General features: G+C 44.9%; 1 protein-coding gene across 1 annotated transcript; it reads right to left on the bottom strand.

The window, feature by feature from the left end:
• Positions 1-1342: 1342 nt before the first annotated feature.
• On the bottom strand, positions 1343-26433 carry LOC127909649 (sushi domain-containing protein 5-like). Its single transcript, XM_052471799.1, has 5 exons — positions 26343-26433; positions 23138-23315; positions 8818-8927; positions 5740-5928; positions 1343-3410 (listed from the first exon to the last, which is right to left on the bottom strand). The coding sequence occupies exons 1-5, from the start codon at positions 26431-26433 to the stop codon at positions 1357-1359; spliced, it is 2622 nt and encodes an 873-aa protein (XP_052327759.1). The 3' UTR covers positions 1343-1356.
• Positions 26434-26625: the final 192 nt, after the last annotated feature.

Below are 26625 nucleotides of genomic sequence, written 5' to 3'. Positions count from 1 at the left end.
CCCCTCCCCTTTACTCTCAGTATCTCTACTGTCTCTCTCTTCATCACCCTCTACTCTCAGTATCTCTACTGTCTCTCTCTTCATCACCCTCCCTACCCCCTCCCCTCCCCTCTCAGTATCTCTACTGTCTCTCTCTTTATCACCCTCCCTACCCCCTCCCCTCCCCTCTCAGTATCTCTACTGTCTCTCTCTTTATCACCCTCCCTACCCCCTCCCCTCTACTCTCAGTATCTCGACTGTCTCTCTCTTCATCACCCTCCCCTCTACTCTCAGTATATCTACTGTCTCTCTCTTCATTACCCTCCCTACCCCCTCCCCTCTCAGTATCTCTACTGTCTCTCTCTTTATCACCCTCCCTACCCCCTCCCATCTACATCCAGTATCTCTACTGTCTCTCTCTTCATCACCCTCCCTACCCCCTCCCCTCTACTCTCAGTATCTCTACATCACCCTCCCTACCCCCTCCCCTCTACTCTCAGTATCTCTACTGTCTCTCTCTTCATCAACCTCCCCTCTACTCTCAGTATCTCTACTGTCTCTCTCTTCATCACCCTCCCTACCCCCTCCCATCTACTCTCAGTATCTCTACTGTCTCTCTCTTCATCACTCTCCCTACCCCCTCCCCTCTACTCTCAGTATCTCTCATGTCTCTCTCTTCATCATCCTCCCTACCCCCTCCCATCTACTCTCAGTATCTCTACTGTCTCTCTCTTCATCATCCTCCCTACCCCCTCCCCTCTACTCTCAGTATCTCTACTGTCTCTCTCTTCATTACCCTCCCTACCCCCTCCCCTCTACTCTCAGTATCTCTACTGTCTCTCTCTTCATCACCCTCCCCTCTACTCTCAGTATCTCTACTGTCTCTCTCTTCATCACCCTCCCTACCCCCTCCCCTCCCCTCTCAGTATCTCTACTGTCTCTCTCTTTATCACCCTCCCTACCCCCTCCCCTCCCCTCTCAGTATCTCTACTGTCTCTCTCTTTATCACCCTCCCTACCCCCTCCCCTCTACTCTCAGTATCTCGACTGTCTCTCTCTTCATCACCCTCCCCTCTACTCTCAGTATCTCTACTGTCTCTCTCTTCATCACCCTCCCTACCCGCTCCCCTCTACTCTCAGTATCTCGACTGTCTCTCTCTTTATTACCCTCCCCTCTACTCTCAGTATCTCTACTGTCTCTCTCTTTATCACCCTCCCTACCCCCTCCCCTCTACTCTCAGTATCTCTACTGTCTCTCTCTTTATCACCCTCCCTACCCCCTCTAATCTACTCTTAGTATCTCCACTGTCTCTCTCTTTATTACCCTCCCTACCCCCTCCCCTCTACTCTCAGTATCGCCACTGTCTCTCTCTTTATCTTAGACTTTCTGTTGCATCTCTATCTGTTGTCCATGTCTGCTCTGACCCTTCCCGTTCATCTCGTACATCGAGCTCTTCTGCTGTTTCCGCCGGTAACACCACGCCCCGATGGTGGCTGCCACGGCAACCCCACACACGGCAACCACAATGGCTGCAACCGTGGAACTCTTGCCGGAGGAGGGAGGAGGGGGAGGAGGGCAGTCCTCCTCACCCCCAGTACACCCTGTCTCCCCCGTCTCACCTTCGCTCGCCCCCTCCATCTCCTCGCTGTGTCGAGTCAGGTTGTGCTGGGCCGAACGTTCCTCCTCGTCGATGACGTCATCAGTCCACGCTGTGGGGACGGGGCCGTGCTCCAGGAAAGGGTGCACGTGATCCATGGTTTCCCAGGAGTCTGTGGGAGAATGCCTGGCTGTGTTGCCGGAGGCAACGTCATCCAGTGATGATGTCAAAGAGGGGGTGGCGTAGTCGGCTGAATGTGAATCTGAAGCCGTGGCCTCGGGGGAGAGAGGTAGGTCGGGTGAGGCTGTAGGGATGAGTCCTCCCACCAAGCCCTGGTCCTGATCCTGCTCTACAGGGTTCGCCCCCTGTGTGGGGAACAGGGGGACCTGGGGGACTCCAGTGAACGGGGTGGGACGACTCAACTCCACCTCATTGGGCCGGTCAGTCACCCCGACAACCACAACACCCTTCTCTTCCTCCTCAAGCTCCACCCCTTCCTCTGAGGATCCACCGCCCACTTTATCAGCGTCGGTCTCCTCCTGACTAACAGGGTGGCCGTCCAACCAGGTCTCGTCGTCTGAGCTGTCTGTGGGTTTTGCTCCCGTCTCCTCATGAGTTACATTCTGAGGCTCGCCTGTTGTCATGCCGACGGGGGGGATCACATAGTCATCATAATCATGGTCGTCGTAGTGATGGCCGTGACTGTTAGGGTCACTACGATCATCTTCATGTTCACTCTGGTCTTCATCATGGTGATCATGGACATGGCCGTGGTCGTCATGGTGATCGGTTACATCACCGCGGTCATGACCTTCGTGGTCTTCGTGGTCATCATGTGCACCGTGGTTTTGATCCTCCTCGTGTTCACCCACGTCGTAATGCTCCTCGCCCACGTCATCGTACCGACCAGACTTCTCATGGTCATCCTCCTCGTGTTCTCCTTGGTCCTCACGGTGGGCGTCTTCACTGCCATAGCTTTCATGGTCATCATGATCATTGTGGTCAAGGCGTTCAACGACATGGTCTTCACCCTCAGAGCTTTCATCGTGGCCAGGATCTGTTTGACCGTCGTGGTCAAAGTGGTTACGTTCACGTTGATCGTCATGTTCACTGTCAATATGTTCATGGTCAACGTCATCTTCGTTGTCATCATGATCTTCGTGGCGATGGTCATCATGGTCAACGGGGTCAATTGGTTGTTGGAAGTGACCCTCATGGCTGTCATAATCCTTCGTCTCCTCCGGTTGGCTGTCGTCTTGCTTGCTCTCCATTAATTCGCTGCCGGAGGACCTGACACGGTTGTCCCCCTCAGTGTGTGTGTCCTGTGTGACTAGCGGGTGGGTGGGTTCCACATGTCCCGCCTCCTGGATGGCCTCTGAGGGGAACCAGAACAGGTGCTTCTGAGATATCAGGGAGACTGGCGCCTCAGTCACCTCTGACACGCCCATCTCCTCCACCTGCTCCTCCTTCTCAACGGGAGGGTCTGTCGACTCTTCCACCTCTTCCTTCATTCCTCCCCCCACCTCCTCCCCTTGCTGCTCCTCCTCTCCCAAAGACTGCTCCTCTCCTCCTGCCGCCTCCTCTCCTCCTACCTCCTCCTCCTCTTCTCCCTCCACACTGAAGCTGGCCTCTTGTTGCTCCTGATCGCTGTGCTCCTCTTCTTCTGTGTTCACCTCCTCCTCTAGCAGTTCCTCCTCTGTGTTCTCCTCCTCTGTGTTCTCCTCCTCTGTGTTCTCCTCCTCTGTGTTCTCCTCCTCTGCAGGGGTGTCGTAGGAGAGGTGGTGATCGTGATCAGTGAACTTATCTTCATAGTCGATGTGTGTCTCTGTCTTGTCTAGAGAGAGAGAGAGAGAGAGAGAGAGAGAGAGAGAGAGAGAGAGAGAGAGAGAGAGAGAGAGAGAGAGAATATGCCAAGAGTGTGTAAAGCTTTCATCAAGACAAAGGGTGGCTATTTGAAGAATCTCAAATATAAAATATATTTTGATTAGTTTAACACTTTCTTGGTTACTACATGATTTCATAGTTTTGATCTCTTCACTATTATTCTACAATGTATAAAATAGTAAAAATAAAGAAAACCCTTGAATGAGTAGGTGTTCTAAAACTTTTGACCAGTAGTGTATTCACACAAGCACTGGTATTTAACTCTTCTCGTATGCTGAGTCTCCTCCTTACACATCTGAATAGCCAATATATCTCTGTTGCTATACAGAACTTTAGTGATGCCTGTTCTCTCTCACTTCATCTGACCTGACCTCGGCCCAAATTCCTCACTCCTCCCCAACTCACGGCTGTCCTGTTGACTTGTACCAGACCGTGGCCCTTCTCCTTTCCATAGGATACCTGATGTCTAACAATAACATTTTACGACAGAATGTAAACGTGCTACATTCCCCTCTCTCCCTCAGTGACAGGAATAAGAATAATTCATATTTTCAAGCTTAGAAGTCAGAACCAATCAATGTAGTGCACCTTCATACCTGCTGTACGCTGAGTACACAACAAATACATTTAGATTTAGATGAGATGTGTTTTTTATCTCTCACTCACAACTGGGACACTGTTCTGTAACATGCGGAAGCCAGACCCTAGGCCTAGCAGAGGTCTGAACGGCTACACTATTGTCACGCCCTGACCTGAGAGCTTTTTATGTCTCTATTTTGGTTTGGTCAGGGTGTGAGTTGGGTGGGCATTCTATGTTCTTTTTTCTATGTTTTTGTATTTCTTTGTTTTTGGCCGGGTGTGGTTCTCAATCAGGGACAGCTGACTATCGTTGTCTCTGATTGGGAACCATACTTAGGTAGCTTTTCCCCACAGGGGTTTTGTGGGTAGTTATTTTCTGTTTTGTGTTTCTGCACCTGACAGGACTGTTTCGGTTTTCATTCATTCTCTTTGTTAATTTAGTCATTTAGTGTTAATTTAGTAATTTAGTGTTAATTTAGTCATTTAGTGTTAATTTAGTCATTTAGTGTTAATTTAGTCATTTAGTGTTAATTTAGTTATTTATTCAGTTCAAATACAAGTATGAACACTTGCCACGCTGCACCTTGGTCCTCTCCTTTCATCAGCCGTGACAACTATTCCCTATGTAGTGCACTACTTTATACCAGAGTCCTATTCCCTATGTAGTGCACTACTTTATACCAGAATCCTATTCCCTATGTAGTGCACTACTTTATACCAAAGCCCTATTCCCTATTTAGTGCACTACTTTATACCAGAGCCCTATTCCCTATGTAGTGCACTACTTTATACCAGAGCCCTATTCCCTATGTAATGCACTACTTTATACCAGAGCCCTATTCCCTATGTAGTGCACTACTTTATACCAGAGCCCTATTCCCTATGTAGTGCACTACTTTATACCAGAGCCCTATTCCCTATTTAGTGCACTACTTTATACCAGAGCCCTATTCCCTATGTAGTGCACTACTTTATACCAGAGCCCTATTCCCTATGTAATGCACTACTTTATACCAGAGCCCTATTCCCTATGTAGTGCACTACTTTATACCAGAGCCCTATTCCCTATGTAGTGCACTACTTTATACCAGAGCCCTATTCCCTATGTAATGCACTACTTTATACCAGAGCCCTATTCCCTATGTAGTGCACTACTTTATACCAGAGCCCTATTCCCTATGTAGTGCACTACTTTATACCAGAGCCCTATTCCCTATGTAATGCACTACTTTATACCAGAGCCCTATTCCCTATGTAGTGCACTACTTTATACCAGAGCCCTATTCCCTATGTAGTGCACTACTTTATACCAGAGCCCTATTCCTATGTAGTGCACTGGAGCCCTATTCCCTATGTAGTGCACTACTTTATACCAGAGCCCTATTCCCTATGAAGTGCACTACTTTATACCAGAGCCCTATTCCCTATGAAGTGCACTACTTTATACCAGAGCCCTATTCCCTAGTAGTGCACTGGCCTGATCAAAAGTATTGCACTTGACCTTCACATGAAATGCATGGAACTGAAGGCATGACTAATAAGCAGGAAGTGAAGCGTGTGACCTCGAGCCCAGAGGTCACGGCTCTAAGGTGAGAGGTCAGATACACACACACACACACACACACACACACACACACACACACACACACAGAAACAGGATTATATAGGCACTCCCTAATTAGTACATATTATACACTTACATTTGCTACAAAGCTGTACCAGTCCATACCACTCTCCACAGCTGTCACACAGCAGGCTGAATGCTGAGTGGCCGTTGGGCATCACATGACCAGGAAGACAAGAGTACAGCAGCTCGTCCCCCATCTCAAACCCTGTGTGGCCCTGGAGACGCGTGTTGGGGAACGCAGGGGGATCGTCACATGGTCCACCTGACAGGTATAACATTACCAGGTTAGGTTATATAACAATGATGTTATGCCACAGTTATACACACTGTTATTGTAAGTTATAACATACACTGTTGGGTCCTGTTTCTCTATCTGTCCTTTCCCTCAGTAGGAGAGATAGGGGCTGGTTGTCACGGATTGGTTGGCTCACAACTGGAGTCTGATCGGTTGGCTCATAACTGGAGTCTGATTGGTTGGCTCATAACTGGAGTCTGATTGGTTGGCTCACAACTGGAGTCTGATCGGTTGGCTCACAACTGGAGTCTGATTGGTTGGCTCATACCTGGAGTCTGATTGGTTGGCTCACAATTGGAGTCTGATTGGTTGGCTTATAACTGGAGTCTGATTGGTTGGCTCACAACTGGAGTCTGATTGGTTGGCTCATAACTGGAGTCTGATTGGTTGGCTCACAACTGGAGTCTGATCGGTTGGCTCATAACTGGAGTCTGATTGGTTGGCTCACAACTGGAGTCTGATCAGTTGGCTCACAACTGGAGTCTGATTGGTTGGCTCATAACTGGAGTCTGATTGGTTGGCTCACAATTGGAGTCTGATTGGTTGGCTTATAACTGGAGTCTGATTGGTTGGCTCACAACTGGAGTCTGATTGGTTGGCTCATAACTGGAGTCTGATTGGTTGGCTCACAACTGGAGTCTGATTGGTTGGCTCACAACTGGAGTCTGATTGGTTGGCTCATAACTGGAGTCTGATTGGTTGGCTCACAATTGGAGTCTGATTGGTTGGCTCATAACTGGAGTCTGATTGGTTGGCTCACAACTGGAGTCTGATTGGTTGGCTCATAACTGGAGTCTGATTGGTTGGCTCACAACTGGAGTCTGATTGGTTGGCTCACAACTGGAGTCTGATTGGTTGGCTCATAACTGGAGTCTGATTGGTTGGCTCACAACTGGAGTCTGATTGGTTGGCTCACAAATTGGAGTCTGATTGGTTGGCTCATAACTGGAGTCTGATTGGTTGGCTCACAACTGGAGTCTGATTGGTTGGCTCAACTGGAGTCTGATTGGTTGGCTCACAACTGGAGTCTGATCGGTTGGCTCACAACTGGAGTCTGATCGGTTGGCTCATAACTGGAGTCTGATTGGTTGGCTCACAATTGGAGTCTGATTGGTTGGCTCATAACTGGAGTCTGATTGGTTGGCTCACAACTGGAGTCTGATTGGTTGGCTCACAACTGGAGTCTGATTGGTTGGCTCATAACTGGAGTCTGATTGGTTGGCTCACAACTGGAGTCTGATTGGTTGGCTCACAACTGGAGTCTGAATGGTTGGCTCATAACTGGAGTCTGATTGGTTGGCTCACAATTGGAGTCTGATTGGTTGGCTCATAACTGGAGTCTGATTGGTTGGCTCACAACTGGAGTCTGATTGGTTGGCTCATATCTGGAGTCTGGAGGGTCCTCAAAGTTATGTGGCATGTACAACACGTCTGATCTCTAAAGAAGAGGGTACATATTTCAAATGTTCTTGCCTATTTCCTCTCCTCTCCTTGTGGTTTTACAGGTCCCACAGTAACTTTCCTGTTCCTCAGTTCAAACCCAAACATCAGTCTTGGGAGTAGTCCAACAGTGGGCCGGTCCAAAAACAACCTCTAACCCCATCCCCTTCTGTACTGGAGAGGTAGGTGTATGTGTAATGGAGGTACACCACATTTGGGTGGTGGCTAACCTGAGGATTTAGCTCAGTGATTCAAGGTGGGTCGATCACTTAAGCAGCACTTAAGTGGAGAACACTGTAAATACAACACTGTAAATACAACACTGTATATACAACACTGTAAATACAACACTGTAAATACAACACTGTATACAACACTGTAAATACAACACTGTAAATACAACACTGTAAATACAACACTGTAAATACAACACTGTATATACAACACTGTATACAACACTGTAAATACAACACTGTAAATACAACACTGTAAATACAACACTGTATACAACACTGTAAATACAACACTGTAAATACAACACTGTAAATACAACACTGTAAATACAACACTGTATACAACACTGTAAATACAACACTGTAAATACAACACTATATACAACACTGTATATACAACACTGTATACAACACTGTAAATACAACACTGTATACAACACTGTAAATACAACACTGTAAATACAACACTGTAAATACAACACTGTTCAAACAACACTATATACAACACTGTTCAAACAACACTATATACAACACTGTAAATACAACACTGTAAATACAACACTGTAAATACAACACTGTACAAACAACACTGTATACAACACTGTAAATACAACACTGTAAATACAACACTGTATACAACACTGTAAATACAACACTGTAAATACAACACTGTATACAACACTGTAAATACAACACTGTAAATACAACACTGTAAATACAACACTGTAAATACAACACTGTAAATACAACACTGTAAATACAACACTGTAAATACAACACTGTACAAACAACACTGTAAATACAACACTGTAAATACAACACTGTATACAACACTGTAAATACAACACTGTAAATACAACACTGTATACAACACTGTAAATACAACACTGTAAATACAACACTGTAAATAGACATAATATGACATTTGAACTGTCTTTATTCTTTTGGAACTTTTGTGAGTGTAATGTTTACTGTAAAACATGTTTTGTTTATTTCACTTTAGTTTATTATTGATTTCACTTGCTTTGGCAATGTAAACATCTGTTTCCCATGCCAATAGAGCCCCTTAAATCGAAATGACATTGAGAGAGAAGATGGAGAGGTGTGGGAACATGACCTCTGTCAGTCGTCAGTAAACATCTTAAGGCAGAGAATTGCGGAATGTGTGTGTGTGTGTCCTGACCTTTGTCTTTGACACAGAACACATCCAGGTGTGTGTTGTCCTCTGTAGCGTTCTCTATCTTCACATCCACTGCCTTCAGAGCACTGCCCTGATTACTGCACACTGTAGTCCTGGAGAAACACATTGCTGCGTGATGACATCATGATCCAGAAACATACATCATCAGCCAAACATCCTCTACATCCTGCTGCATCAGCAGCCCTGATAGAGGTGTGACTACATCTAGACAGGATAAATATCCTGCTATATCAGCAGCCCTGATAGAGGTGTGACTACATCTAGACAGGATACATATCCTGCTGTATCAGCAGCCCTGATAGAGGTGTGACTACATCTAGACAGGATAAATATCATATATCAGCAGCCCTGATAGAGGTGTGACTACATCTAGACAGGATAAATATCATGTATCAGCAGCCCTGATAGAGGTGTGACTACATCTAGACAGGATACACATCCTGCTGTATCAGAAGCCCTGATAGAGGTGTGACTACATCTAGACAGGATACATATCATATATCAGCAGCTCTGATAGAGGTGTGACTACATCTAGACAGAATACATATCCTGCTGTATCAGCAGCCCTGATAGAGGTGTGACTACATCTAGACAGGATACATATCATATATCAGCAGCCCTGATAGAGGTGTGACTACATCTAGACAGGATAAATATCATATATCAGCAGCCCTGATAGAGTTGTGACTACATCTAGACAGGATAAATATCATGTATCAGAAGCCCTGATAGAGGTGTGACTACATCTAGACAGGATAAATATCCTGCTATATCAGCAGCCCTGATAGAAGTGTGACTACATCTAGACAGGATAAATATCACGTATCAGCAGCCCTGATAGAGGTGTGACTACATCTAGACAGGATATATATCATGTATCAGAAGCCCTGATAGAGGTGTGACTACATCTAGACAGGATATATATCATATATCAGCAGCCCTGATAGAGGTGTGACTACATCTAGACAGGATAAATATCCTGCTATATCAGCAGCCCTGATAGAGGTGTGACTACATCTAGACAGGATAAATATCCTGCTATATCAGCAGCCCTGATAGAAGTGTGACTACATCTAGACAGGATAAATATCATATATCAGCAGCCCTGATAGAGGTGTGACTACATCTAGACAGGATACATATCCTGCTATATCAGAAGCCCTGATAGAAGTGTGACTACATCTAGACAGGATACATATCATATATCAGCAGCCCTGATAGAGTTGTGACTACATCTAGACAGGATAAATATCATGTATCAGAAGCCCTGATAGAGGTGTGACTACATCTAGACAGGATAAATATCATGTATCAGCAGCCCTGATAGAGGTGTGACTACATCTAGACAGGATAAATATCATGTATCAGAAGCCCTGATAGAGGTGTGACTACATCTAGACAGGATAAATATCATGTATCAGAAGCCCTGATAGAGGTGTGACTACATCTAGACAGGATAAATATCATGTATCAGAAGCCCTGATAGAGGTGTGACTACATCTAGACAGGATAAATATCATGTATCAGAAGCCCTGATAGAGGTGTGACTACATCTAGACAGGATACATATCCTGCTATATCAGCAGCCCTGATAGAGGTGTGACTACATCTAGACAGGATAAATATCATGTATCAGAAGCCCTGATAGAGGTACAGTATGACATTGTTCGCGGAAATGCGGTCACTGGTCGAGTGTGTGTAGCTAGCTACCTAGTTTAAATATCAACAGTACTGCCACAGCAACATAACATTTGATTAACACTTGATTTACATCATCATCAATATTCGGTCTGGTTGGCTGCTCAGCAGAACTTTATTTTCCTCATAGAATCAAATAATTTCAAAACAGGAAGGATGCTGGAGGTGCTGCAGTACCTCTGATAAATTGAAATAACTTTGTCAAAGTTATAGAATTAATGTGGTCTTTTCAGAAAGAAATAAAATAATTTACTCCACCATGAGTAGGCCTATAAGGATCTTTTTTTTTAAAAAGTTGCCTAGCTGTGGATTGTGTGTAGCCCAATAACAAGGCATAGCCTACAGTCAGGAATGAAGGGCAAATCTGTCAGTGAACAGGAGACAAAACAGGCCTTTCACAATACTTCAAATACAATTGCGGGAAACCACATGTTGGAAAGCAAATGTCTCCTGCTGAAAAGAGACGACTGTAATCTGTCTCGCTGACATTGAACCCAGCAGACAGTGCTCTGACGTAATCCACGTAGTGCTATGGAAAACGACCGATGGAGCATTAAGCCAGAAGTATTGAATCTGAAGCTCCATATGGCTGAATAAGGCTGAATGGCACCAAAAAAATGGCTAAGGATCATGGTGAAAGTGGCCGTAACTACCAGAGGATTATGGTCTTTTGGCGCCGCTAAGTTGCTATGCAACAAGGAGAGATTGTGACATCACGCTCCAGACCGGACACTGATCTGTCTGCTGTAGGATACCAAAATATATTTTTTTAATCAACTTCCAAATAGGCCTATTGAGCAAACATTGTTTTACAAATGAATAGCGCCCGATGTTACATATACCTAACAGTGTCTTTAATAAACACCTTGTAAGGGAAAAGGGGAAACATAAAATAACGCCTCTCTTCTAGATGAGATCGTAATAAACATGTTTTGCCACCATCAGGTTCTTACCAAACCAGTCAAACATGGCACTTCTGCTCCTCTGATTCAATCCCCTTGTCAAAAAAAAGATGCGTTTCTGAAATCCAATGCGTGCAAAATGCTCATTCAAAATGTCCAGAGACGCCAGAGTACATTTTCTAAGAAAGATTTTTAATTTATGGGGGAGTATAGTCACTCGAAAAATATCAAGTTGTGCGTATGAAACATTGGGCGTAAATGTTTGACCAGACTGCATCGGATAGATGAGCTACACACACACAGACAGAGACTGTTTCTCTCACTCGGATGCTTTCTCAGGCTGAGATACATTCTGCCTCCTTGCGAATTGAAGGAAATTTATGAAACAGAGAAAAATGAAAGGGGGGCAAGGCTTCCTTTGGCATCCATGAATACACGCCTATATCTAGGATGTCACGATCGTTGTAAGGAGCAGACCAAAATGCAGCGTGGTATGTGTTCATGATGATTTTTTAATAAAAGAAAGCACTGAACACAAAACAATCGTGAAGCTATAATGAGAACTGTGCTGACACAAGCAACTAACATAGACAATCACCCACAATGACAAAACAGGCTACCTAAATATGGCTCCCAATCAGAGACAACGACTAACACCTGCCTCTGATTGAGAACCATATCAGGCCCAAACACAGAAACAGACAAACTAGACACACAACATAGAATGCCCACTCAGATCACACCCTGACCAAACAAAGCATACTATGGTCAGGGTGTGACATAGGAAATATTTTTAGATGAATCACCTTTTTTTTGTTGTTGACACAAAACTACCTTCATCCTTCCATTCGTTTATTTTCAACCAGTAACCCTGGTTACATTCAGAACGGTCCCTTATGGGGCGGCAGCGTAGCCTAGTGGTTAGAGCGTTGGACTAGTAACCGGAAGGTTGCGAGTTCAAACCCCCGAGCTGACAAGGTACAAATCTTCTGCCCCTGAACAGGCAGTTAACCCACTGTTCCCAGGCCGTCATTGAAAATAAGAATATTTTCTTAACTGACTTGCCTGGTTAAATAAAGGTAAAATTTAAAAAATTGACACTTGTGGGGGGGATGCAGAGCAAAATGGAGAGCAACAACGTGTTCGTGAGAATCTCTTCTTTCCACAGCGGGGTCATATTGTTTGTAGCCCAAACGGTTCGGACGTTACAGACAGAAGTTGGCACATCAGTGGTATATAAAGAAGAGGCAATGTTAGTTAGGGGCTTATTGAAGTGTGTGTGTGTGTGTGTGTGTGTGTGTGTGTGTGTGTGTGGGTGGGTGAAAGGAATGAGGTGGAGGACGGTGATGTCTACCTCCTGCCTCTGACACCTTCTTGTTGACGATGAGTCACGACACCGTGTCTGAAAGTGACCTGTTTTGTGACCCTGTTGTTAAATACCTTCCGGTCTAAACATAGTGAACGGGGTGCTCCTTTGTAGCTCTGTTGGTAGTGGGTTCAATTCCCGGAACCACCTGTATGTAAAATGTATGTATGCATGACTGTAATTCCCGTTGGATAAAAGCATATGCTAAAATATTTATTTAACCAGGCAAGTCAGTTAAGAACAATTTCTTATTTTCAATGACGGCCTAGGAACAGTGAGTTAACTGCCTTGATCAGGGACAGAACAACAGATTTGTACCTTGTCAGCTCGGGGGTATGAACTTGCAACCTTCCGGTTACTTGGCCAACGCTCTAACCACTAGGCTACCCTGCCGCCCCATATATATGGCATATATGTATATATATAGGGGTAAACAGTGGGTCTAACAGCTGACGTCCATTTGATTTAAGGCAGTCAACATTTCAAATGTTTTTTTTTTTAGTTTGACTCGTTTCCATAGTAACCCCTATCAGAAGAGAGAAGAATGCGACGTGTAAAATTATGGGTTGGACACAGTAGCGGTGCATGGGGGGGAAAAAATAGCACCCTGTTGTTTGCTCTATAACGTGTTAGTTCATATGCCTTGACACTGTGATATAGAGGCCTGAAGGCAGAGACAATAAGAAGACACAGTGGCAGAATACAATTCAGCAAGACCTTAGTTTTATCACAAAACAAGATAGCAGCCGCTGTCCAGTGAAGTCCACAAAGCATATTGTATGTAACAGACAGTTAGTTACATGACCCACAGCAGGGTCAAGCAAGTTAATGTTTCCCACGTTTTTGGACCACTAAACAACTATTGATTTAGAACCACAGAGAGTTACTGCAAGTTGCAAGGAAAACAGCAGCGCCCTCCACTAAATCCAACACCATCAAATCACCTCTTCTTAGTCTAATACAGTAACGACATAAAGATGTGTGTGTGTGTGTGTGTGTGTGTGTGTGTGTGTGTGTGTGTGTGTGTGTGTGTGTGTGTGTGTGTGTGTGTGTGTGTGTGTGTGTGTGTGTGTGTGTGCGTGTGCGCGCGCGCGTTCGTGCAAGTGGAAAAACATGTTGACTCACTCTACTTGTAGAGAAACACCAATGCCGCCCTCCTCTTTCATGTTGACTCACTCTACTTGTAGAGAAACACCAATGCTGCCCTCCTCTTTCATGTTGACTCACTCTACTTGTAGAGAAACACCAATGCCGCCCTCCTCTTTCATGTTGACTCACTCTACTTGTAGAGAAACACCAATGCCGCCCTCCTCTTTCATGTTGACTCACTCTACTTGTAGAGAAACACCAATGCCGCCCTCCTCTTTCATGTTGACTCACTCTACTTGTAGAGAAACACCAATGCCGCCCTCCTCTTTCATGTTGACTCACTCTACTTGTAGAGAAACACCAATGCCGCCCTCCTCTTTCATGTTGACTCACTCTACTTGTAGAGAAACACCAATGCCGCCCTCCTCTTTCATGTTGACTCACTCTACTTGTAGAGAAACACCAATGCTGCCCTCCTCTTTCATGTTGACTCACTCTACTTGTAGAGAAACACCAATGCTGCCCTCCTCTTTCATGTTGACTCACTCTACTTGTAGAGAAACACCAATGCCGCCCTCCTCTTTCATGTTGACTCACTCTACTTGTAGAGAAACACCAATGCTGCCCTCCTCTTTCATGTTGACTCACTCTACTTGTAGAGAAACACCAATGCTGCCCTCCTCTTTCATGTTGACTCACTCTACTTGTAGAGAAACACCAATGCCTCCTCTTTCATGTTGACTCACTCTACTTGTAGAGAAACACCAATGCCTCCTCTTTCATGTTGACTCACTCTACTTGTAGAGAAACACCAATGCCGCCCTCCTCTTTCATGTTGACTCACTCTACTTGTAGAGAAACACCAATGCTGCCCTCCTCTTTCATGTTGACTCACTCTACTTGTAGAGAAACACCAATGCTGCCCTCCTCTTTCATGTTGACTCACTCTACTTGTAGAGAAACACCAATGCCGCCCTCCTCTTTCATGTTGACTCACTCTACTTGTAGAGAAACACCAATGCCTCCTCTTTCATGTTGACTCACTCTACTTGTAGAGAAACACCAATGCCGCCCTCCTCTTTCATGTTGACTCACTCTACTTGTAGAGAAACACCAATGCCGCCCTCCTCTTTCATGTTGACTCACTCTACTTGTAGAGAAACACCAATGCTGCCCTCCTCTTTCATGTTGACTCACTCTACTTGTAGAGAAACACCAATGCCGCCCTCCTCTTTCATGTTGACTCACTCTACTTGTAGAGAAACACCAATGCCGCCCTCCTCTTTCATGTTGACTCACTCTACTTGTAGAGAAACACCAATGCCGCCCTCCTCTTTCATGTTGACTCACTCTACTTGTAGAGAAACACCAATGCCGCCCTCCTCTTTCATGTTGACTCACTCTACTTGTAGAGAAACACCAATGCCGCCCTCCTCTTTCATGTTGACTCACTCTACTTGTAGAGAAACACCAATGCCGCCCTCCTCTTTCATGTTGACTCACTCTACTTGTAGAGAAACACCAATGCCGCCCTCCTCTTTCATGTTGACTCACTCTACTTGTAGAGAAACACCAATGCCGCCCTCCTCTTTCATGTTGACTCACTCTACTTGTAGAGAAACACCAATGCCGCCCTCCTCTTTCATGTTGACTCACTCTACTTGTAGAGAAACACCAATGCCGCCCTCCTCTTTCATGTTGACTCACTCTACTTGTAGAGAAACACCAATGCCGCCCTCCTCTTTCATGTTGACTCACTCTACTTGTAGAGAAACACCAATGCCGCCCTCCTCTTTCATGTTGACTCACTCTACTTGTAGAGAAACACCAATGCCGCCCTCCTCTTTCATGTTGACTCACTCTACTTGTAGAGAAACACCAATGCCGCCCTCCTCTTTCATGTTGACTCACTCTACTTGTAGAGAAACACCAATGCTGCCCTCCTCTTTCATGTTGACTCACTCTACTTGTAGAGAAACACCAATGCCGCCCTCCTCTTTCATGTTGACTCACTCTACTTGTAGAGAAACACCAATGCCGCCCTCCTCTTTCATGTTGACTCACTCTACTTGTAGAGAAACACCAATGCCGCCCTCCTCTTTCATGTTGACTCACTCTACTTGTAGAGAAACACCAATGCTGCCCTCCTCTTTCATGTTGACTCACTCTACTTGTAGAGAAACACCAATGCTGCCCTCCTCTTTCATGTTGACTCACTCTACTTGTAGAGAAACACCAATGCTGCCCTCCTCTTTCATGTTGACTCACTCTACTTGTAGAGAAACACCAATGCCGCCCTCCTCTTTCATGTTGACTCACTCTACTTGTAGAGAAACACCAATGCTGCCCTCCTCTTTCATGTTGACTCACTCTACTTGTAGAGAAACACCAATGCCGCCCTCCTCTTTCATGTTGACTCACTCTACTTGTAGAGAAACACCAATGCCGCCCTCCTCTTTCATGTTGACTCACTCTACTTGTAGAGAAACACCAATGCCTCCTCTTTCATGTTGACTCACTCTACTTGTAGAGAAACACCAATGCCGCCCTCCTCTTTCATGTTGACTCACTCTACTTGTAGAGAAACACCAATGCCGCCCTCCTCTTTCATGTTGACTCACTCTACTTGTAGAGAAACACCAATGCCGCCCTCCTCTTTCATGTTGACTCACTCTACTTGTAGAGAAACACCAATGCCGCCCTCCTCTTTCATGTTGACTCACTCTACTTGTAGAGAAACACCAATGCCTCCTCTTTCATGTTGACTCACTCTACTTGTAGAGAAACACCAATGCCGCCCTCCTCTTTCATGTTGACTCACTCTACTTGTAGAGAAACACCAATGCCGCCATCCTCTTTCATGTTGACTCACTCTACTTGTAGAGAAACACCAATGCCGCCCTCCTCTTTCATGTTGACGAAACGGTCTTTCACTCTGTGATACAGTACGGGAATTTAGTTTTTGTTGTCCTAGTCTACCTGGCTAAAATGCTTGGTCACTAGCCTAACTTCCATTCATGGGCAGAGTTAAACTAGTTAACATTAGCCTTCTACATCTAGCTACATATTGAACTTCCATCCTCTCAGGCCAGGGACAAAACAATGTATGAATTAATGGTTGGATCAGAATCGCTGTTATTATCATTGGCCAGTATGGAGAATTAAGTAAAACCACAAGTTCAAATCCCTCTCCATTGCTAATTTAGGAAAAGGACAATGTTAGCTAGCTGGATAGCCACTGGAGCGGCAGGGTAGCCTAGTGGTTAGAGCGTTCGACTAGTAACCGGAAGGTTGTGAGTTCAAACCCCCGAGCTGACAAGATCCAAATCTGTCGTTCTGCCCCTGAACAGGCAGTTAACCCACTGTTCCCAGGCCGTCATTGAAAATAAGAATGTGTTCTTAACTGACTTTCCTAGTTAAATAAAGGTAAAATTAAATTAAAAAATATCCACTGGAGGACAACAACACAATGAGATGCAACAATTCAAGTTTTTCTGTCAGTGACGTACGCTCTCAATGGGTTTTGATAGGAGTGAAGCCAAATCCAAGCTGAAACTTGAAACTTGAAACTCCAAGCTTGAAACTTTTTTTTTGTTGCACCAAAAAAAAAGTTTCAAGCTTGGAGTTTCAAGTTTCAAGTTTCAGCTTGGATTTGGCTCAATGCTGATTGGCTAATTTTTTAATAATATTTTGGTCAAGGGAGATCAGATGTCTAATGGCTTCCCTTGCGTTCAATGCTACGGGCGGCAACAATGTCATACTCGTTTGGACCAGACAGCATCAGACAGATGGTCTACACATAGAGAGAGAAGGGTGCTGTTTCGCTCACTCGGATGCTTTCTCCTTTGAGTTACATTCAGACTCTTGCGAATTGAAGGAAAATTATGAAACACTGAGAGATGGAGGATTGTGTGTCGATGCAGCGCCTTCGGAAAAGTATTCAGACCCCTTGACTTTTTTCCACGTTTTGTGACATTACAGTCTTATTATAAAATGGATTAAATAAATGTAACAATCTCATCAATCTACACACAATACCCCATAATGATGAAGCAAAAAATGTTTTTTTCAAATGTATTAAAAAATGTAAAAACTGAAATACCTTTTATACATAAGTATTCAGACCCTTTGCTATGAGACTCAAAATTCAGCTCTGGTACATCCTGTTTCCATTAATCATACTTGAGATGTTTCTCCAACTTGATTGGAGTCCACCTGTGGTAAATTCAATTGATTGGACATGATTTGGAAAGGCACACAACTGTCTATATTAGGTCCCCAGTTGACAGTGCATCAGAGCAAAAACCAAGCCATGAGGTTGAAGGAATTGTCCGTAGAGCTCAGAGACACAGTGGCCTCCATCCTTAAATGGAGAAAGTTTGGAACCACCAAGACTCTTCCTAGAGCTTTGATGAAAACCTGCTCTAGAGCGCTCAGGTCCTACAGGTGTGCCTAGGCAAGTCAGTTAAGAACACATTGTTATTTACAATGATGGCCTACCGGGGAACAGTGGGTTAACTGCCTTGTTCAGGGGCAGAACAACAGATTTTTACCTTGTCAGCTCCGGGATTCAATCCAGCAACCATTCGGTTACTGGCCCAACGTTCTAACCACTAGGCTACCTGCTGCCTCCCAAAAATAATGGTGTTCCAAAAAAGGTCTAGTTGCCAGGACTACAAATACAAATTCCATCTAGACACCGTTGTCCTGAAGTACACAAAAACATCTATACATTCCTCGGCTTAAACATCCGCACCACAGAAACTTCCACAAAGCTGTGAACGATCTGAGAGACGAGGCAGGGGCCTTCCTTCTATGCCATCAAAAGGAACATAACATTTGACATACCAATTAGGATCTGGCGAAAAATACTTGAATCAGTCATAGAACCCATTTCCCTTTATGGTTGTGAGGTCTGGGGTCCGCTCACCAACCAAGAATTCACAAGATGGGACAAACACCAAATTGAGACTCTGCACGCAGAATTCTGCAAAAATATCCCCCATGTACAACGTAGAACACTGAATAATGCAGAGCAGAATGAGGCCGATACCCACTAATTATCAAAATCCAGAAAGGAGCCGTTAAATTCTATAACCACCTAAAAGGAAGTGATTCCCAAACCTTCCATAACAAAGCCATCACCTACAGAGAGATGAACCTGGAGAAGAGTTCCCTAAGCAAGCTGGTCCTGGGGCTCTGTTCACAAACACAAACAGACCCTACAGAGCCCCAGGACAGCAGCACAATTAGACCCAACCAAATCATGAGAAAACTAAAAGATAATTACTTCACACATTGGAAAAACTAACAAAAAAAGAGCAAACTAGAAAGCTATTTGGTCCTAAACAGAGAGTACACAGTGGCAGAATACCTGACCACTGTGACTGACCCAAACCTAAGGAAAGTTTTGACAATGTACAGACTCAGTGAGCATAGTCTTGCTAATGAGAAAGGCCGCCGTGGGCAGACCTGGCTCTCAGGAGAAGACAGGCTATGTGCACACTGCCCTAAAAATGAGGTGGATACTGAGCTGCACTTCCTAACCTCATTAGAGACACATATTTCCCTCAGATTACATATCTACTGGGTGAAATACCACAGTGTGACATCACAGCAGCAAGATTTGTGACCTGTTGCCACAAGAAAAGGGCAACCAGTGAAGAACAAACACCATTGTAAATACAACCCATATTTATGCTTATTTATTTTCCCTTTTGTACTTGAACTATTTAAACATCGTTACAACACAAAATATAGTCAATATAACATTTGACATGTCTTTAATCCTTTGGAACTTTGTGTTGTGTTTACTTCAAATATTGTATTGTTTGTTTCACTTTGGTTGATTATTTATTTCACGTAAACATATGTTTCCATGACAATAAAGCCCATAATTGAACTTCAACTGAATTAATAAGAGAGCGAGATAGAGAGAGAGAGAAAGCGAGGCATTTTGTGTTTAATGCTCTACAGAGTATACTGACCACAGGCCCCCAGCTCAACTACTGACCACAGGCCTCCAGCTCTATTACTGACCACAGGCCCCCAGCTCTACTACTGACCACAGGCCCCCAGCTCTACTACTGACCACAGGCCCCCAGCTCTACTACTGACCACAGGCCCCCAGCTCTACTACTGACCACAGGCCCCCAGCTCTACTACTGACCACAGGCCCCCAGCTCTACTACTGACCACAGGCCACCAGCTCTACTACTGACCACAGGCCCCCAGCTCTACTACTGACCACAGGCCCCCAGCTCTACTACTGACCACAGGCCCCCAGCTCAACTACTGACCACAGGCCTCCAGCTCTATTACTGACCACAGGCCTCCAGCTCTATTACTGACCACAGGCCCCCAGCTCTACTACTGACCACAGGCCCCCAGCTCTACTACTGACCACAGGCCCTCAACGTCTCTCCTGTCCATCATTCTAATGTCTATGTGTGTCCCCTGCTCATCACTCCATATGTCTCTTCTGTCTTTTCTCTTTCCATGTCTGTTTTTCTCTACCACCCTGTCTCCCTACAGCTAATTATCTCTCTCTCTGTCGGAGCTGTGTGTCATGTTGCTGTGGCGACAGAGGTGTAAATGGAGTTGGCTGTCAGCATGACACCCTGGCTCAGAATTCCCTCCTCCTGTATAGAAGAACAGAGGAGCCTTTCTCTCTCTCTCTCTCTCTCTCTCTCTCTCTCTCTCTCTCTCTCTCTCTCTCTCTCTCTCTCTCTCTCTCTCTCTCTCTCTCTCTCTCTCTCTCTCTCTCTCTCTCTCTCTCTCTCTCTCTCTCTCTCTCTCTCTCTCTCTCTCTCTCTCTCTCTGTCTCCTCTCTCTCTCTCTGTGTCTGTCTGTCTGTCTGTCTGTCTGTCTGTCTGTCTGTCTCTCTCTCTCTCTCTCTGTCTCTCTCTCTCTCTCTCTGTCTCTCTCTCTCTGCTTCTCCTCTCTCTCTGTCTCCTCTCTCTCTCTCTCTCTCTCTCTCTCTCTCTCTGTCTCCTCTCTCTCTCTGTCTCTCTCTCTCTGTCTCCTCTCTCTCTCTCTCTCTCTGTCTCTCTCTCTGTGTCTCCTCTCTCTCTCTCTCTCTCTCTCTCTCTCTCTCTCTCTCTCTCTCTCTCTCTCTGTCTCTCTGTCTGTCTCTGTCTCTCTCTCTCCCTCTCTCTCTCTCTCCCTCCCTCCCTCCCTCCCTCCCTCCCCTCCCTCCCTCCCTCCCTCCCTCCCTCCCTCCCTCCCTCCCTCCCTACATGAATGAAAGAGCTGCAAAATCAGGACCCCTACAAATCAGTCGGGCTGGACAATCTGGACCCTCTCTTTCTAAAATGATCTGCAGAAATTGTTGCAACCCCTATTACTAGCCTGCTCTTCGAAAGCAAAGTTAACAAACAGATTACCGACCATTTCGAATCCCACCGTACCTTCTCCGCTATGCAATCTGGTTTCAGAGCTGGTCATGGGTGCACCTCAGCCATGCTCAAGGTCCTAAACAATATCATAACCGCCATCGATAAGAGACATTACCGTGCAGCCATATTCATCAACCTGGCCAAGGCTTTCGACTCTGTCAATCACCACATTCTTATCGGCAGACTCAAAAGCCTTGGTTTCTCAAATGATTGCCTCGCCTGGTTCACCAATTACTTCTCAGACAGAGTTCAGTGTGTCAAATCGGAGGGCCTGTTGTCCGGACCTCTGGCAGTCTCTATGGGGGTGCCACAAGGTTCAATTCTCAGGCCGACTCTCTTCTCTGTATACATCAATGATGTCGCTATTGCTGCTGGTGATTCTCTGATCCACCTCTACGCAGACGACAGCATTCTGTATACTTCTGGCCCTTCTTTGGAAACTGGGTTAACTAACCTCCAGACGAGCTTCAATGCCATACAACTCTACTTCTGTGTCCTCCAACTGCTCTTAAATGCAAGTAAAACTAAATGCATGCTCTTCAACTGATCGCTGCCCGCACCTGCCCGCTCATTCATCCTCACTACTCTGGACGGTTCTGACTTAATATGTGGACAACTACAAATACCTAGGTGCATGGTTAGACTGTAAACTCTCCTTCCAGACTCACATTAAGTATCTCCAATCCAAAATTAAATCTAGAATCGCAAAAAGCATCCTTAAATCATGAGGCAAAACATACCCTCGTAAAACTGACCATCCTACCCATCCTCGACTTCGACGATGTCATTTACAAAATAGCCTCCAACAGTGCCATCCGTTTTGTCACCAAAGCCCCATATACCATCCACCACTGCGACCAGTACGCTCTCGTGGCTGGCCCTCGCTTCATACTCATCGCCAAACCCACTGGCTCCAGTACAAGTCTCTGCTAGGTAAAGCCCCGCCTTATCTCAGCTCACTGGTCACCGTAGCAGCACCCACCCGTAGCACGCGCTCCAGCAGGTATATCTCACTGGTCATCCCCAAAGCCAACACCTACTTTGGCTGCCTTTCCTTCCAGTTCTCTGCTGCCAATAACTGGAACGAACTGCAAAAATCACTGAAGCTGGAGATCATATCTCACTCACTAGCTTTAAGCACCAGCTGTCAGAGCAGCTCACAGATCACTGCACCTGTACATAGCCCATCTGCCAATAGCCCATCTAACTACCTCATCCCCATACTGTATTTATTTATTTATCTTGCTACTCTGCACCCCAATATCTCTACTTGCACATTAATCTTTTGCAAATCAATCCCTCCGGTGTCTAATTGGTATATTGTAATTACTTCACCACCATGGCCTATTTATTGCCTTACCTCCCTTATCTTACCTCATTTGCACATGCTGTATATAGATTTTCTTCAACTGTATTATTGACTGTATGTTTTGTTTATTCCACGTGTAACTCTGTGTTGTTGTTTGTGTCACACTGCTTTGCTTTATTCTTGGCCAGGTCTCAGTTGTAAATGAGAACTTGTTGTCAACTTGACTACCTGGTTAAATAAAGGTGAAAAAAAAATAAATAAACATCTTTCTCTTTCTTCATCGGATGTCAATTTCTCCCTCCCTCCCTCCCTCCCTCCCTCCCTCCCTCCCTCCCTCCCTCCCTCCCTCCCTCCCTCCCTCCCTCCCTCCCTCCCTCCCTCCCTCCCTCCCTCCCTTCTCGTTGTCTCCTCTAAACATCAGTCTTGCTTCACACATGTTTATAACAGTCCTGATACTTGCCACACCTAAAACATGTCAGTGTGTGGTTGTGTGTGTGTTTCTGCGTGTGTGTGTGTTTCTGGTTGTGTGTTTGTGTCTTACCCCACGAAGCCCCCATCCAGCCATCCTCTTGTGCAGGCAGAGAAGGAACACTCCACCACGGCGTGACGCAGCTCCTCGGTCGACGCAAGCCGGGCCTCATGGACAGCACACGCATGTTCTGCCTCGGCCAATCCCCCAGAGTCAGACGTGTTTCTCTGGTCCAATAGAAACACACGACCTGGGGAGAGAACACCTTTACAGCTGGAACACAGCAGATACCATGGTATGGACTGTAAATCAGTAGTTTAACACCTTTACAGCAGGAACACAGCAGTTACCATGGTATAGACTGTAAATCAGTAGTTTAACACATTTACAGCAGGAACACAGCAGATACCATGGTATAGACTGTAAATCAGTAGTTTAACACCTTTACAGCAGGAACACAGCAGTTACCATGGTATAGACTGTAAATCAGTAGTTTAACACCTTTACAGCAGGAACACAGCAGTTACCATGGTATAGACTGTAAATCAGTAGTTTAACACATTTACAGCAGGAACACAGCAGATACCATGGTATAGACTGTAAATCAGTAGTTTAACACATTTACAGCAGGAACACAGCAGATACCATGGTATAGACTGTAAATCAGTAGTTTAACACCTTTACTGCAGGAACACAGCAGATAGTGGGGCAAAAAAGTATTTAGTCAGCCACAAATTGTGCAAGTTCTCCCACTTAAAAAGATGAGAGAGGCCTGTAATTTTCATCATAGGTACACTTTGACTATGACAGACAAAATGAGGAAAAACATCCAGAAAATCACATTGTAGGATTTTTAATGAATTTATTTGCAAATTATGGTGGAAAATAAGTATTTGGACACCTACAAACAAGCAAGATTTCTGGCTCTCACAGACCTGTAACTTCTTCTTTAAGAGGCTCCTTTGTCCTCCACTCGTTATCTGTATTAATGGCACCTGTTTGAACTTGTTATCAGTATAAAAGACACCTGTCCACAACCTCAAACAGTCACACTCCAAACTCCTCTATGGCCAAGACCAAAAGCTGTCAAAGGACACCAGAAACAACATTCTAGACCTGCACCAGGCTGGGAAGACTGAATCTGCAATAGGTAAGCAGCTTGGTTTGAAGAAATCAACTGTGGGAGCAATTATTAGGAAATGGAAGACATACAAGACCACTGATAATCTCCCTCGATCTGGGGCTCCACTCAAGATCTCACCCTGTGGGGTCAAAATGATCACAAGAACAGTGAGCAAAAATCCCAGAACCACACAGGGGGACCTAGTGAATGACCTGCAGAGAGCTGGGACCAAAGTAACAAAGCCTACCATCAGTAACACACTATGCTGCCAGGGACTCAAATCCTGCAGTGCCAGACATGTCCAGGCCCGTCTGAAGTTTGCTAGAGAGCATTTGGATGATCCAGAAGAAGATTGGTCAGATGAAACTAAAAACTTGTCGTGTTTGGAGGACAAAGAATGCGGAGTTGCAACCAAAGAATACCATACCATGAAGCATGGGGGTAGAAACATCATGCTTTGGGGCTGTTTTTCTGCAAAGGGACCAGGACGACTGATCTGTGTAAAGGAAAGAATGGGGCCATGTATCGTGAGATTTTGAGTGAAAACCTCCTTCCATCAGCAAGGGCATTGAAGATGAAACGTGGCTGGGTCTTTCAGCATGACAACGATCCCAAACACACCGCCCGGGCAATGAAGGAGTGGCTTAGTAAGAAGCATTTCAAGGTCCTGGAGTGGCCTAGCCAGTCTCCAGATCTCAACCCCATAGAAAATCTTTGGAGGGAGTTGAAAGTCAACAGCCCCAAAACATCACTGCTCTAGAGGAGATCTGCATGGAGGAATGGGCCAAAATACCAGCAGCAGTGTGTGAAAACCTTGTGAAGACAGAAAACAGAAAACGTTTGACCTCTGTCATTGCCAACAAAGGGTATATAACAAAGTATTGAGATAAACTTTTGTTATTGACCAAATACTTATTTTCCACCATAATTTGCAAATAAATTCATTAAAAATCCTACAATGTGATTTTCTGGATTTTTTTTTCTCATTTTGTCTGTCATAGTTGAAGTGTACCTATGATGAAAATGACAGGCCTCTCTTTCTGGCCTCTCTCCTCTTTTTAAGTGGGAGAACTTGCACAATTGGTGGCTGACTAAATACTTTTTTGCCCCACTGTACCATGGTATGGACTGTAAATCAGTAGTTTAACACCTTTACAGCAGGAACACAGCAGATACCATGGTATAGACTGTAAAATCAGTAGTTTATAAAATCAGTTGCAACAGTTATAAAAACAGTTACACAACTGATTTAACTATCTATAAAATGAATAGTATATTAACTACTTTAAAACCTGTTATAAACCCTTCACATTAGATAACAGAGTTCCCCATCACGGATCATAACTACAGTGCAGATCCAGGATCAATTTATCTAGTTCCATCATTTTGGGACACAGACAGCAGGGAGCGCTGCCCCCTAGTTACATCATCTGTTATAGGAGGAGGATTCGCTATATATTGTACGAACTGCAGCAGCCACCCCTATACAGACCATCATCATCATCATCATCACTATGGCTATCTGTGTTCAGATTTCAAAGAAATGTCATCATTAATTCAATAGGGTTACTTTGACAATTAACATTTCTTGAGATTTTTTAATCTCAGAGAAATCATTCGATTTCACATTTTAGAATTCAAAGAAAGCTGTGTGAGTTGTAACATGTCTGTATGAGTGAGTGCAGAGAAAGACACACAAATCATTCATATCTCACTGCAGAGAGGAGAGAGAGAGACAGAAAGAGAGAGAGAGAGAGAGAGAGAGAGAGAGAGAGAGAGAGAGAGAGAGAGAGAGAGAGAGAGAGAGAGAGAGAGAGAGAGAGAGAGAGACTTCCAACACCAAGTCAAAATCCTGCTCACACAGGTTTATTAATACAGACCATGTATTATCATTATGCATAAGCTTTTTGTAGCAGCATTGTTCAATTCTAAGCACCAGTTTAAACCAGGATGGAATACAACAGGTTGTTTAAAAAGTGTATCCTCGACCAAACGTTCCAGCCCTGAAGGCAGAGGTTCCACTCCCTCTTCAGATGTCCGGTTGGACGCGAGACCCCCAGATGTTGACAGCTGCCCACGGTGCGCCAGATGTGACCAAAACCGACACCATTACTAATTGGACAGGGCGTCACAACCCAAGTAGAAAAAACTTACCGTCAGCGTGAACGACAGAAACCACCGTTAGCCAAACCAAGTATCCAAACATGGACGAGAAAACCAGGTTTTGGTCAATGCGTCGTGCCATCATTCTCTGCGCGCTCTGATTATTTTGTTTACCGAAAAAAAGATTCCAAAGTTTTAAAGGAAATAAATCTCCCTTGGTGAGTTGGTGTGACAGGAGGGAGCAGCGGTTCCGTTATTTTCCCCTCCCGGTGGCAGACAGACTGAGAGAATCTGGAGTTGAACTTGTTGACACGAAACGGCAAACGGAAAGGAA

Source organism: Oncorhynchus keta, chromosome 19 (genome assembly GCF_023373465.1).
Source record: "Oncorhynchus keta strain PuntledgeMale-10-30-2019 chromosome 19, Oket_V2, whole genome shotgun sequence".
Taxonomy (NCBI): Eukaryota; Metazoa; Chordata; class Actinopteri; order Salmoniformes; family Salmonidae; genus Oncorhynchus; species Oncorhynchus keta.
Note: the sequence above shows the minus strand (reverse complement) of the source record. Positions and strands in the feature narration are given on the sequence as shown.